The sequence below is a fragment of the Myotis lucifugus genome, unplaced genomic scaffold (genome assembly GCF_000147115.1).
Source record: "Myotis lucifugus unplaced genomic scaffold, Myoluc2.0 scaffold_71, whole genome shotgun sequence".
Classification (NCBI taxonomy): domain Eukaryota; kingdom Metazoa; phylum Chordata; class Mammalia; order Chiroptera; family Vespertilionidae; genus Myotis; species Myotis lucifugus.
The window spans coordinates 4349336-4363823 of record NW_005871119.1 but is presented as its reverse complement, the minus strand read 5'-3'; the positions used below and the strand labels follow the sequence as shown (position 1 = coordinate 4363823).

The 14488-nt window shown below is 37.9% G+C and overlaps 1 protein-coding gene across 1 annotated transcript in view; it reads left to right on the top strand.

Annotated features, from left to right (window-relative positions):
* Nucleotides 1-14488, top strand: part of MEI4 (meiotic double-stranded break formation protein 4) — a 119324-nt gene that overhangs the window by 60573 nt on the left and 44263 nt on the right. The window contains exon 3 of the mRNA XM_023755201.1: nt 4653-4784. Within this exon, the coding sequence (XP_023610969.1) occupies nt 4653-4784 (132 nt within the window). The remainder of the gene's footprint in view (nt 1-4652; nt 4785-14488) is intronic.

The following is a 14488-nucleotide window of genomic DNA, read 5'->3' as shown; positions in this document are numbered from 1 at the left end:
ATATATATACACACACACACAGTATTTTCATTCCCTCACATTGTTTAAATAGTATGTTCTTTGTTTTAATTTGGCTATTTTGAGGTGTTGAACCCTTTTCTCAAATATTCAATTACTATTTCTATTTACTTCTCTGTGAATTACCTATTAATATTTTATATTAAGTGCTCAATGATGTTTTAACACTTTAAGTATATTTTACTAGTTCCATTAACTCTAATAGATTTTTTACTCACAAGTTTTTTCTCACTTTTAGTTACTAAAAACTTTTTATATGTGAACTTTTTTTTGTCTTACTCATTTTATTGCTCAAAACTTAGAAAAGTTATTACCTGACCAGAACTCTAATGAACATAAGTATTATTTTCTGGTATTAACTACTTAATCTACCTTTAATTCAGTTTACTGTGGATATTTTAATTAACCAGTGAGCATCCCAAGTTCTTTCTGTCCAAGGTTTCCATCACTTTGCCCTTTTTCCCCCAATGAGTATATTAACATGATGTGGGAGATACTTTTAAGGGATGCTGTAGAATTTGGGTAGTAGTTTTCCTCTGTTAAAGAGATCTAACAGTTAATGCCTTAGAAAATGAAAAGAGCCTTTCTCTTTTATTTGGAATTTAATATTTCCTAGATATATCTTGGTTTCAGTGTATCGATTTTGTTTGAAAACTGGAGTCCTGTTTCCTATATCTGATCTTTTGTTCGTTCTAGAAAGATTTATTTACTTTGAACTTTGATGATTTATTCTGATTCATTTGTTCAAGAACTTGTGATTTTCACAATATCTAACTCTTATGTGTACCTGATTTTCTTTATTTCTTCCATTACTATTTAAATTTGCTTTTATTATGAGCTTCCTGAGACCATAAACCTTATTTATTTTGTCCCCATGTTTTTATCTTTCTTCTCTATGAACTCTGTAGCTTTAGTAACGCAGCCAACAAATGCTAGTATCAGAATATGCTTTCTTTTGGTGCAGATTAAAATGAAATATAAAAGTAGGTCTAAAGAAACTTTAAAATAAATTGTCACAGAAAAGGGAAACAGTCCTCTTCAGAATACCAAATACAAGGAGACTCCAGGGATAATTTTCCCTTTTTTTAAAGTCCAACTTTTACAGGTCCCTTTGGTACTATTCAGTAAGTATTAAACTACTGTTTGTTTTATTCATTAAAAATGTCTCATTTCTTTTCTTAAGAACAAAATTATGGATTCATATACTTGTGCCTAGCACACAGTTATAGATTAATATATTTTTTTTTCTCTAAGTGTTTTGATGACAATATGCCAAAGGCTTATTATGGCTTTTATTCTTGCTGTTGAGGAATTATGTGTCAGTCTAATTGTTCTTTTCTGTTAGTATATATTATGCTTCCCTTACCTGTGAATGCTTGTTGTTCTTATGCCTGGAAAACTTTCTTCCTTTATATTTCCCTGTGTTGTTTCTTCTCCAGATGTCTCTCTCTATTAAAAAAAGAAATCTATATAAACATATAACACCTATTGTTAACCTCAATTCATATTTACACATTCTCTTTTTTATATTCTTTACATCTATTTCCAACTTACTATCTTTCCTTCTAGTTGGCTATTTTTGTCATTTAGTGAGTTTTTATTTCTCAGTTTCAGTTGCTTTTAGGATATCCAAATTTATCATTACTGTTTAAAAGATGATGGCTTAATTTCAAGTTTATTTGGTCACTGCTTAGTATTAGTCCATGTTTGTCAAAATTGTATCTGTTGGTTTTCCCAAGAACTAAATTGGAGATGTTTTCTTCAAAAGTGATTTTGTAATGGTTTCCATGGTGAATCTTACCAAATATATAAATAAAAATATTCCCAGAAATTGAAGAGGAAAGAACACTCTTAAACTCAATATATGAGGCCAGCATTACCTAGCTACCAAAGTCAGATAAGGACACTACAAGAAAAGTAACTATAGGCCAATATCCCTGGTAATTATCTTTGTAAAAATTACCAACAAAATATTATCAAACCAAACTCAACAGCACATTAAAAGGATCATACACCATGATCAAGAGCAATTTATTTCTGGAATACAAAAATGGTTCAGTAAATGTGATACACCATATAAAGAACTAGATAAAAAGCATATGACTATCTCAATAGATGCAGAAAGGACATTTGTCAACATAACACCCTTTCATTATGACAACTCTCAACAAATTGGGTACAGAAGGAACATACCTCAGGAAGATGTGCTAGAATAGATAAAGATGGCATGGGTGTTGAGCGAGTTTTCCATGGTTTTCATTATGGTAGCCTCGCCTAGAATGTTATGTCAGCCCTGGCCTCCTTGTCAGCCTGTCTCAAAAGTTCTGCTGTATTTACAAAAGAACAGTGTCAAATATGATGTAAAGAAGAGAAGAGATGCCATTTTTATAATAGTTTACACAAATTTAATTACCTAATGGTTATATACTTTCGTTTTTGCTCTCATAGGAACTTCAGTCATATTGGGGAGACAATAGTTCATAGCTATAGCATGGAAAATCTCTCTGATGAAATTTAGTTCTCAACAATGTCCTCTACCAGGACTTTACTAACTCTAGAAAAGTAGATTTTATTGCTGGTATTTAACTTTTCAAGGGTTAGTGAATTAACCTTATATGACCTTCAATACTTTTATATTAGCATTCTACATTATAATAACTTTTAACACTTATTGAGCACTTACTAGCTGCCTGGCACTATGTTAACCATTTTTATTGAATCTTAATATGCACAGCAATTTTAGGAAGCAGGTGCTGTCACAATCACTAGTTTGCAGATATGGAAACTGAGACATAACAGTTAAACTAAGTTGTTAGTACAAGTGAATAAGTAGTGGAGCTGGGTTTGACTCAGACAGTGTTGGGCTTCCGAGTCTGCAAACCTCTTACTCACTAAAGTCCCTCTTATTTTACTGTGAACTCTTTCTTCACTTTAAGCAGGGGTGGGGAACCTTTTTTCTTCCAAGGGCCATACAAAATTGTCAACTTAAAAATCAGTCTGCTATATTTGGTCAAACATTTCATTAACTCACCCCTAATGCCTTGGCAGGGCCAGACCAAATGATTTTGGGGCCTTTTGGGTCCAGGTGCTGGAGGTTCCCCACCCCTGCCACAAAAAATTAAATACTGAGAAAGGAGATAAGTAAACATTTAAAGCAGTAGCGAAATACCCAAAAGAAGGTTTTTAGAGCTTAGATAAGCGTACTCTTTCTTTTCAGGTACAAAGAAAATAATCTGAAAATAATAAGTAGCACTGAAATATTATAAAGGGTGTCTGAACCAATTATATATTTAAGAAATAACAAGATAAATAACTAGACCTCTATGGTAATATATTGATGTGATTTTATGATTAAGTTGATTTAGAAAACTATTATTAATAGCTAGTTATGTATGCCCAGAATAATAATAAAATTGCTTTTGAACTCTATAATCCATTAATTTTATTATATTGACTGACTTTTAAAATTAAAATATATCTTTAAAATGCCAATCGGAGCCCTGGCTAAGTGGCTCAGTTAGTTGCAGCGTTGTCCCGTACATCAAAAGGTGGCAATTCAATTCCTGGTCAGGGTACATACCTAGTTTGCAGTTTTGAGCCCCCATGCAGCGCATGTGGGAGGCAGTTCATCAGTGTTTCTGTCTCACATCCATGTTTCTCTTTCTCTCTTCCTCTCTCTCTAAAGTCAATAAAAACATATCCTAGGATGAGGGTTAAAAAAAAATGTCGTTTTGAGAAATATCTACATTAAGTGTTCACCCTAAAGAATATGAGTGACATTTTCATATGGCATTTAATATTAAATAAATAAATCATTTAAACATTTTATATATAAAAGCCATGTCTCCTTAGTATGCTTTTAAGCTTATATAGAACAATCATAAGGTAGATGCTATTTCTGGGTTTTGAGATTCTCCTTGAAGCATCCTTCCTCCCAGATATTTTAAAGGATATATTTAATGCATTTCCAGCTGTGAATTATATACCCCTTATTTAATGTGATTAATAATCAACTGGCCTTTCTTCTAATAACTATATGTGAAATAGTTTATTGTCTCCAACTGTCCTTTTAATTTTATTAGTGGTAAGTACTTTTGTGGCCTCTGGATGAAAATTTAGAGCCCCTCATTTTATTCTCCTCACTCTAAAGTGCTTAGCCTTTGACTTGTGCAGACTAGAGAAGTTCCTCCACATAGAAGTGGGACTCATACTACACCAGTAGCTCTCCCCAACGACATCTCCAAACTTCTCTCTTTCACCCCTTTTCTATATCTGTCTATATTTATCTATCCATCTAGTGGCTATGGGCTTAAGAGTCTTAGTTTGTCATCTCTTTTTTCATCTTGTATGTAGTCTATCATCTAAATGGTTACATCATCTTTTGATACTTCAGTTAAAATATCCATTTTGCACCTTGTCATACAATTAAAAATATGAACTGCTATATAAAATTTCATTACTTATATTATTATTTAACTATTTCATAATTGTGCTTGAGACTCACCTAGAATTTATTGACACTTTTTGTACTCCCCACAGCGTGGAGCTCACTGGTGAAGTGTTAGAAAATGTCCACTAAATCTATTTTGACCTGAGTTGATAAAAAGTAAAACCCTACTCATTTTTATCTTCAGTTTCAGGTACAGCATTGTGTGTCTCAGAGTCTGGTAACCCTGGGAAGTTGCAGCTTGTTGAGAAAATCTATAATATCTCTGCTTCTATCAGAAGTAAATAGCTTCATTGATGATCTGGATACCATCAATCAGGTATTTATAACTGAAACTGTACCTCTCCTTTATTGTTAATAGGGCTGTAGCTTTTCTTTCCCGTCCCCTCCCTTCTCTTCTTGCCAGGCTGATATTTTACGTATTACCTTATTTCTTATGTATATGAATACTATTACTGCCTACTGAAATTATAGAAAGCTTTTTTCAGAAAATAGTTTTCAAAATAACATCCTGTTACTTGTACTTGTATACATGTACCAAAGGTGCCACTGGTGACAGCAAAGGAATGCTTAGGTGAAGGGCCTTAAATCTCCAAGCAGGCAGCATGTTCCTAAAGCAAAGCAGTGAGAGAAAGTGGATGGGAGAAGGTGCTGAGTGGAGCATAGCCTCTGACCAGTGGTGGTTCTTCCTAATCACTGTGAGAATCGTCTGGCTAAATTTAAACATCTTGTTCCCAAGCCATATGCCATTCATATTAAATGGAGGTCTCTGTGGTTAAACCTCTCCAGGTAATTCCAAAGTGTGTCCGAGGTTGAAAACCAGTGCTCTAAGCCCTTTTATATGTATATCTTATATCACTGCTGACAGATATGTCTAAGGAACAGCAGTCATTCCCATATTGTAATGTTGACTGGTATATTATACATTCATTTTGTTAGCATATTTAAGATTATTGCTGTTTCTATGGTAGAATTAAGTACAATTAAAGGAAAAAAGAGGCTGGTAGAAATGTTTTGGTAAAGAGGAAAAAATTAAGAATACAAAAATGTATGTATATAATTTCAAGTACCTTTAACCAAGTTCTTACTTCTGAGTTCTCTACACTATATTTAATGGCATATGCCAAAATTACTGTATAATCTAATTGAATCAGTGAATGACATGGCAAATCATCTAGTCAGCAGTTTGTTCAAGTGACTACTAAATTGTAAACTCTCTTAAGTCTGTTAGATAATTTTTTAATGTAATTGCTACTGATCTCAAGGACTTAAAAGTCAATTTCAGAAAGAAATAAGGCACATTTTACTAATTAAAAAAAAAGCAAAGTGTCAAAATGCCTAGTGCTGTTTGTAGGAGCTCCAAGATCAAAGAAGTGATCAAGGTAGGTTGCAAGTCCCTGCAAAGACTTCATGAAAAGGGAACAACTTGAAAAATGGCTTTAAGTTGAAAAAGAGATGATAACAGAATATAGAGACATTGCATGTTTTTAAAAAATGTGTGCCTAGGATTCTGAGAAGACAGGTAAGGTCATGGCATTTAAAAACAGGAAGTAATGTGGGAAATTAGCTCATCAAGTGAGATTATTTGTGTGGAGAATAACAAAATATAGAAAAAATATTTAGTTATATACTCTCATTTAATTTTCACAAAACTTCATGAAGTAGTTATATTTTTTACCTACATTATAATGAAATCAAATTTTAGAGCAGTTAAGTAACCTGACCAAGATTGCAGAAAGAACATATGCTAAAGATATAACTCATACCCTGGCCCTCTAATTGTTATGGTGCTAACAACAACACAAGAACAATAACTACGTTTCTGCTATTTATACGTTTTACCTGAATTGTCCCTATCAATTCTTCTAATAACCCTTCAAGGTGATAGAATTGTTATTTAAAGATGAGGAAACTCTTAGTTGGCATTCCTTTTTAAAAATATTTTTGAATGGATTTCAGAGAAGAAGGGAGAGGGGGAGATAGAAACATCAATGGGCTACCTCATGCACACCCCCTACTGGGGACTGAGCTCGCAACCTGGGCATGTGCCCTGACTGGAATTGAACCCTGACCTTTTGGTTCAGAGGTCGACACAACCACTGAGCTAAACCAGCCAGGTTAGTTGTTATTCTTAATAGTAGACAATAAAATTCACTCCAGACAATTTATGCCTAAAAGGATGCATAAATAGCTATTAAATTGTTGGAAGGGCTGAAGAGACCACATGCCTTATTTCATGAATGACTCCCATAACCACCCAGCAGAATTTAGCTACTAAAGGAATTGCTGTCTTTGCCATTATGACCAGGACACTACCTGCTGAATTAAGAAGCTGCTGCTACAGTCAGAGAGTCCAGAAAACAGTCTAGCCACAATGTACAACCGCCAAATGTATGTCCTGTACCTGTCTCACTCTGTGATTCAGTTTCAACTGCATTTGTTTCTGAACCAACAGCATATACAGAATCCTAGCAGCAAGGAAGTATAGAAAATGCAGTTTTACAGTTTTTCACTCTAGTTCAAGGTGTCCATCATATATAAGGCTCAGAGATTCAGTAGCATGCTGGTAAGAGATGGAGTCAGAGTAGGGAGTGAATACAGGGAGGCCATTTGTTTGGGACTCTCAGTGCAATCTTCCTCAAGCGGCAATAGAAATAATCACTGGATATAAGAGGCGTCATCCAAAGGATTCAAGGAAAGATTTAAGGTGAAAGAGAATTGTAAAACTAAGAGAAGGAAAATGTTACCATTGAGAAGGATTAGGTAACTGGGAAGGAATGCTTGTTTGTAAATGGCATAGGTTGAGTTTGTATATATTAAGTTGAGGAAACAATGAAGTAATCTAAATGTAGGCAGATATAAATAGTAAATTAAAAACAAGAGAAAGGAGAGGGGCATACATTGAAATTTGGGAAATATCACTATATGGCAATCATGAAATCATAGTCAGAAAGAGAACAGGGACTCAGAAAAGTAAAGTGGAATAGGAAAGGCAGATTTACAAACAAGGATAGAAGACAAGTTTTACTTTAATATATATGTTATATTGCCATTATAAATGTCAGATTAAAATGGTTTAAAATTTTTGTCAGATATAAATAATATGCTTTATATGTAATGTCGTTTTGCAGAAAATCTCTATATATAAAAGCCTAAGCAACCATTTGATCGTTTGACTAGTAGCTATGACCCGCACTGACCACCAGGGGGTGGATGCTCAATGCACAGGAATGGAAACATGGAACAGACTGATGAATCTCAGAGGGAGGGGAGGGGGGGAAGAAATTAACCAAAGATCTTATATGCATACTAGAGGGTGAGGTCTGGCCTGCAGGGATCAGGCTGAAACCTGTAGTCTGACATCCCCCAAAGGGTCCTGGATTGTGAGAGGGCACACCCAGACCGAGGGACCCCACAGGTACATGAATCCATGCACTGGGCCTCTAGTCTATAAGTAAAAATATAAATATTAAAATCATACTTCACATTTGTTTTCTTTATATCTTAGTTTTCTGCTCCCCCAAAACATCTGTATCATATAATACATAGTTTTGTATTCTGCTTTCTCACTAGAAAATGTGATTTTTTAGTGTCTCAGTAGAATTCTATGATATTTATGTTCCTTGATTTAGTCTATTGTTGGACATTTAGGTTATTGTTATGCAATTTGACTTCTGATATAAAACTTAACCATTTTCTAAAACTAACTCATGAAAATACATATTTCAGTTGACTTTATTGAATTAACTGCATTCAATCTTATTAGTGATTTGTATCCCAAATTTGAATATTAAGAAGATTTTTGAGAAAGTATATAATAATATCTAATTATAATTAAAAAATAAGCCCTGACTGGTTTGGCTCAGTGGGTAGAGCATCAGTCTGTGGACTGAAGGGTCCCAGGTTCTATTCCGGTCAAGGGCATGTACCTTGGTTGCGGGCACATCCCCAGTAGGGGGTTTGCAGGAGGCAGCTGATCGATGTTTCTCTCTCTCTTTGATGTTTATAACTCTCTATCCCTCTCCCTCTCTGTAAAAAAAAAAAAATCAATAAAATATATTTTAAAAATAAAATAAAATTGCTCAGAACTTCTGAAAAATAATTTTAAAAAGTCGTGATAATTTACTATTAATAGAATATCTTTCTCAATGTGAATAGCTCAAAATCTGGACTTAGATATGAATTTGAATTTAAGACAAAAGGTGGTACAAACTGTGATTCTGTAGATAGGGAACGTGACATGAGCCCCATGATTGCCTTGACTTTGGGGTTGAAGGCCCTTCCTGGACTGGCACAGGTGGAGCCCAGCCATATCCCAGCAGCTTCCCTCAACCGAACAGACACAGGTGGGAGTTCAGGAGCACTGATGTAGGTAGAATTTCTAGGTCATGCTCATGAAGAGAAGAAAACTGAAGAGGAATAGTTCAGGAAATGTATACAGAGGTTTTCTTGATTATTTGTTGAATACTAAGTTGCATGTATGCAGGACACTTCACAAGGCCAAGTGAAGAAAATCTACACAGGAAAGAACTACAGAGAAGCTGTGAGCTGAACCATGGCCAGAGCTCACACAGTGCTTGGGGCCATCTTAATTCTACCCAGTCATATTGGCAAGACCTTATTTAATACTCTGGACAGTCAATAGAGACCCCAAAAGGTTACACCTTAGCAGCACGGTGATTTATAGTCCTAGGATAAAGGCTCTGCTGGATGGATTCTAGCAAAGCTTATAAAGAAGCCCTGAGAGGATCCTGCTGATTCACAGCTAAATTAACTGCCTGCTGGAAGGACACAATACAAAACCTCAACAACATGATGTCTTTCATGTCTGTCTATCAGCCATTCAGAAAGTACATGCGAAGAAGCAAGAATGTATAAATCATAAGCATGAGAAAAAAACATCAATTAATGAAAAATAAAACCAAAAATGACAGAAATAATGGAATTAGCATGCAAGTACCAAGATAGCTATTTTAAGTATGTTAAAACATGAATAATAAGGTAAAAATAGGAACTTTGAACATAAAAATAGTATATATTAAAGCTGGTAAACACTATTCTAAACATTTCATACTCTTCCAAGGCTTTTACATATTTTTTAAAATTTAAAATAGCTAACTATTAACCAGTTTTTTGAGAAAGAGGATTTGTATCCATTTATCTTGTCATCTTTTTCTATAGCTGTGTTTATTTGAATGCTGTTTTCTTGGATGTCGAAAATTGTTTATATAATGCTGAGGATAAAACTTTCCTAGTATCTTGACAAATATGTGATTTGTATTTCTCCACTTGGAGTTTTTATCAATTGATTTAAATTAAGAGTTTGTAGCTATCATTCTTTTTGGAAAAACAAAATTTTCTCTTCATGATTATTGTATATTTACCATCTTGTGACAGAATCACCTTGGTCTTCTATTTATTTTGAGAATAACTTTGAAAAAGTGGCTCTTGTACAGGATTCGATAGAGTGCAGACATATTGACTTTCTGAAGGCCTGCCTTCTTTGGCTGTTCAAAATTGAGAACAAAATCAAGACATTGATTTTAATTTCCCAATCATTATGCCCCTGGGACATTGTGTTGGAAAATTTTGTGAGTAACCCCTTCCTTAAGTGGCTTATCCTATATTTAGATTGAATGCAAGCAGCTTCCATATCTAGGAAAAGCCAGTCAGTAAATAAATAGTTACAGAGCATCCATGGGCTGAACATCCTATATAATAAAAGGCTAATATGCAAATAGACCGAACGTCAGAACAACCGGTTGCTATGATGTGCGTTGACCACCAGGGGGTTTGCGTGGAACATGGTGGGCATCGGCTGCAGCGGGATGGTGGAGCAGGTGAGCGGGGCTGCCAGACCAAGGCAGGGTGCCAGTCACTGTCATTGGAGCGAGCCTCTGGTGGTTACTGAAAATTCTTTGCTCTTGTGCACCGCGGTCCCACCCGGCACTCGCACCTGCTGCTGGCGCCAGAGCCACCACTTGCACCCGCTGCTGTTGCCCAGCACCAGTCCTGATCGCTTGGCGCCATCAGTGGGTGCGAGCAGCGGCTGCCGGCCCTGATTGCCCCTGAGGGCTTTTCCACTTCCCCCTGCTCCTGAGGGGTGATCAGTGCTTATTGCACCTGCTTCTGGCACCGGCCTCAATTGCTCCTTGCCTTCAGCGGGTACAAGCCGGGCCGGCGCTGTCAGCATGTTGGAGCGGCAGTGGCAGGAGCAAGGCTGCTGGCAGACAGGGGGCCGGGGGACGTGGCAGGAGAGGCTGGGCAGGGGCATGGAGGATGGGCCGAGACCCACCCCTGTGCTCACCACAGCCTCACGGCCCACAGTTCCTTTCAAGGTGCACAAATTCATGCACTGGGCCCCTAGTTGGTAATAAAGGAGCTTCCCCCTGGTGGTCAGTGTGCTCCCACAGGGGGAGCGCCACTCAGCCAGAAGCCAGGTTCATGGCTGGCGAGCCTCTGTGGCAGCGCTCAGAATGCCCAACTGCTGGCTGGGAGCCTGCCTAAGCCATCAGTCGGACATCCACATCCCCCAAGGGCTCCCGGGCACAGGCTGGGCTGAGGGGAACCCCCGAATGCACAAATTTCATGCACCGGCCTCTAGTCATATATATATACCATACATACACACACACACCCATACATATACATACACACACACACACTTATACTTATTTTTAGTAAATTCTGCTTTGTGTGTAAGAATTTTGTTAACAACTTTACAGTTTTTGCCCTGGCCAGCATGGTTCAGTGATTAGAGAGTCAGCCTGTGCACTGGAGGGTTGTGGGTTCAATTCCTGGTCAAGGGTGAGTACCTAGGTTGCAGGTTCAATCCGCAGTCCTGGTTGGGGGTGTTTGTAGGAGGCAACCAATCAATGTGTCTCTCTCACATCAAAGTTTCTCTCTCTCTCTGTCCCCCTCCCCCATCCCTTCCACTCTCTCTGAGAAAAATGATTGAAAAAAATGTCCTCACTCCTTGAGTAAGGATTAAAAATAATAGTAATAAGTTTAAAGTTTTCTCTAGATGTGTGTGATTTTCACAGAATCAGCTTTATGATCAGACATCGCTAAAATTTTATACTACTGAAAGCTAGTTTATCCATGTATTTTATTTTCAGACTTTAACAAAAGTAGTATTTTGTTAATGTGGAAGGTGACGTGGAAAAAGGGGCATTAATGTTTAGTTTATCTTTATATACATATTAAAGAAACATAACCCCAGTCCCAGCTCCAATTTGGGCCTCAAGTTGCCTTGAGGTGAGGATAAGTAGGAAGGTGGCAAAGATAACATTTTATGAAGAACCTAAATCAATAGAAAGTTTCTATGTATGGTATGCCAAGTAAAATCAGATAGGAGAAAGACCACAACAAGGCACAAAGTAAATAATATAATGGGTTAGTGGGGGGTCGAGGCTTAGCCCTGACCAAATAGTTGCAGACACTGAGCAAACTCACATTTGGATTGAACCCTGTGAATCGGAGATCTTATTCTACATTACCATTACTGATAATTTTCAAATAGATAGACAATCATTGGCCACAGAGGAAGTAGAAAGAGATGTGGGACATCCTGTGTGGTTCTCAAGGTCCTAGTTTTGAAAAATGTATCTTTGTCCTCAAAAAAGACGTGGTCCCCAAGTGAGACTTTTGTTGCGCTTCTCACAAAGAGACTGAAGTTGTTACAGATCTCCATTTTATAACCTAGATAATTTTACAGCTTATATGGCCATGTTCATGAAGAAATGTCTCCTAGATTAAGTCTGTTTGGTATAAGTAATTCTTTAGCTAGGAATTTTTTACTAAGGACATTCAATAGATAAAATTTCCTCCCAATAACAACTAGCAGGAGGTCCACTTGAGAAGGATATAGGTCTAGTCCAGTGGTCAGCAAACTGCGGCTCGCGAGCCACATGTGGCTCTTTGGCCCCTTGAGTGTGGCTCTTCCACAAAATACCGACTTCTGCGCATGGGCCACGAAGTTTCAATCGCACTGTACGTGCGCTCCCGCATGTGGTATTTTGTGGAAGATCCACACTCAAGGGGCCAAAGAGCCGCATGTGGCTTGCGAGCTGCAGTTTGCTGACCACTGGCCTAGTCATCAGCCTCCTTTTCTTTTTCCTGGGGCCTATTCCCAGTAAGTACCGCCAGCTTATCTTCTTCCTCCCAACTTGCTGTCAAGTTCCTGAGGCCTCAGTATGCTAGGAGCATGTTTATGGAACCAAGTCAAATAAGAAAGAAAATTTCTTTAAGAAGGTGTATTTCAATTCTTGGCATGGTGAATAAGTTTAAGGTATTTCCCTCAAAAATATATGTAACTTATAACAAATATAAGATTAATGTCAATATTGCATAATGGACTACACATTGATAAGAAAAAGAGAAAAACAATCCAATAGAAAAATAGCTAACGATGTGAAAAGGCAGTTTAATAGAAGAGGAAACAAAAAAGTTAACTTGAATGATGCTCAACCTCAGCAGTACCAGGGGAATGGAAAATTACAAAACAATAAGTTGTTTCATGATTTACTGATTATATTGACATAATTATTTTTAAAGTTAACATGAGAACAATATTAGGTGTTTGTGATTTTGTGGGAAAATAGAGTTCATCACCAGGTAAAGGTAATGATGTTTATCCTCTAAAATACAGCTAGTTTACTGTATCTGTACAAAGGAGACCTGAACAAGGTTGTGGACTTTACTGTTATTTCCATTTTTTTACAAAATTGTTAGTTATTTTTAAAAGATGGCTGAATGTGGTATGTCAAAATGAATATTCAGTTAAAATGAATAAATTAGGTCTTAATGTATTAACAGTGATAAATTTTAAAAGCATAATATTGAGTTATAAGGAAGAATGGAGTATCCAAGGAGGAAAGATACTCAAATAAATGAGTTTTGAAAATTATATATACAAAACTGTTCACACACACACCACTCTTCCAGTATATCCATACATTTAAAATTTAAAGATACATAATCTGAAGTATATATGAAAAAATATTAATGGTGTTGAAGGTATACAGGGTGAGGCAAAAGTAGGTTTATAGTTGTAAGTATGCAAAACATCTACACTAATAAAAGGAAAACATGCAAATTGACCGTCCCTCCACTAAGCTCACCAGCCAATCAGGGCGAGTATGCAAATTAACCCAACAAAGATGGTGGTGGCCACAGAGCTGGAGGTTTGGGTTGCCCCCGGTGACGATGAAGGAAGCCAAGCTTCCCACCCGCCTTGGCCTCCGCTCAAGGAGGTGCTGGGGGCCTGGGTCTCTGGGGGGCATGGCCAGCCTGAAAACAGACCTCAGCCCCTCACCCAGGTTAGCAAGGCACCCCAGCGGGACCCCCCACCCTGAAGGTGTGGGGAGCTGATACAGGGTTAAGCCTCGGACTGACCTGTGGGCAAAGTCACAAACAATTCCCAGCTTAGAGGGCACAGTCCTCTTAGCATAATTAGGCTTGACCTTATGAGGCTCTCTAGATCTTACTCGGGAAGCTAATGGGCTGAGGGAAGTGCAGGAAGTGTAACTATGGTCAAAACAAGTGAAACTCACAAGAACTGTGTAACTATAGAAACCACTACCTTGTTTACCTCTCACTATAAAATAAAGGCTCAGCTTGCCTTGGGATCTCTCTCTCTGTGGCCTCAGCCAGGCACAGGAAGATCCACGGAGACTAAGGAAAGCTAGAGAGTTCTGAACACTGTCTCCGTGTAAAACATTCTTCGCCCGGCTCCGTCCACACCTTTGGGAACCCCTGGACCCGCTGGGGCTGGACCCCAGCATGAAGGGCTCTGGCCAGCCTGAAAACAGCCCTCAGCCCCTCACCCAGGCTGGACATGCCCCATGGGGTGAGGGGTCCGCTGGGGGGCATAGCTAGCCTGCAAACAGCCATCAGCCCCTCAACGCAGGCTGGCCAGGCACCCCAGCAGGAACTTCTACCTTGAAGGGGGTATGGCCAGCTTGAAAACAGCCCTCAGCCCCTTACCCAGGCTGGCCACACACCCCCAGCAGGGACCCTCAC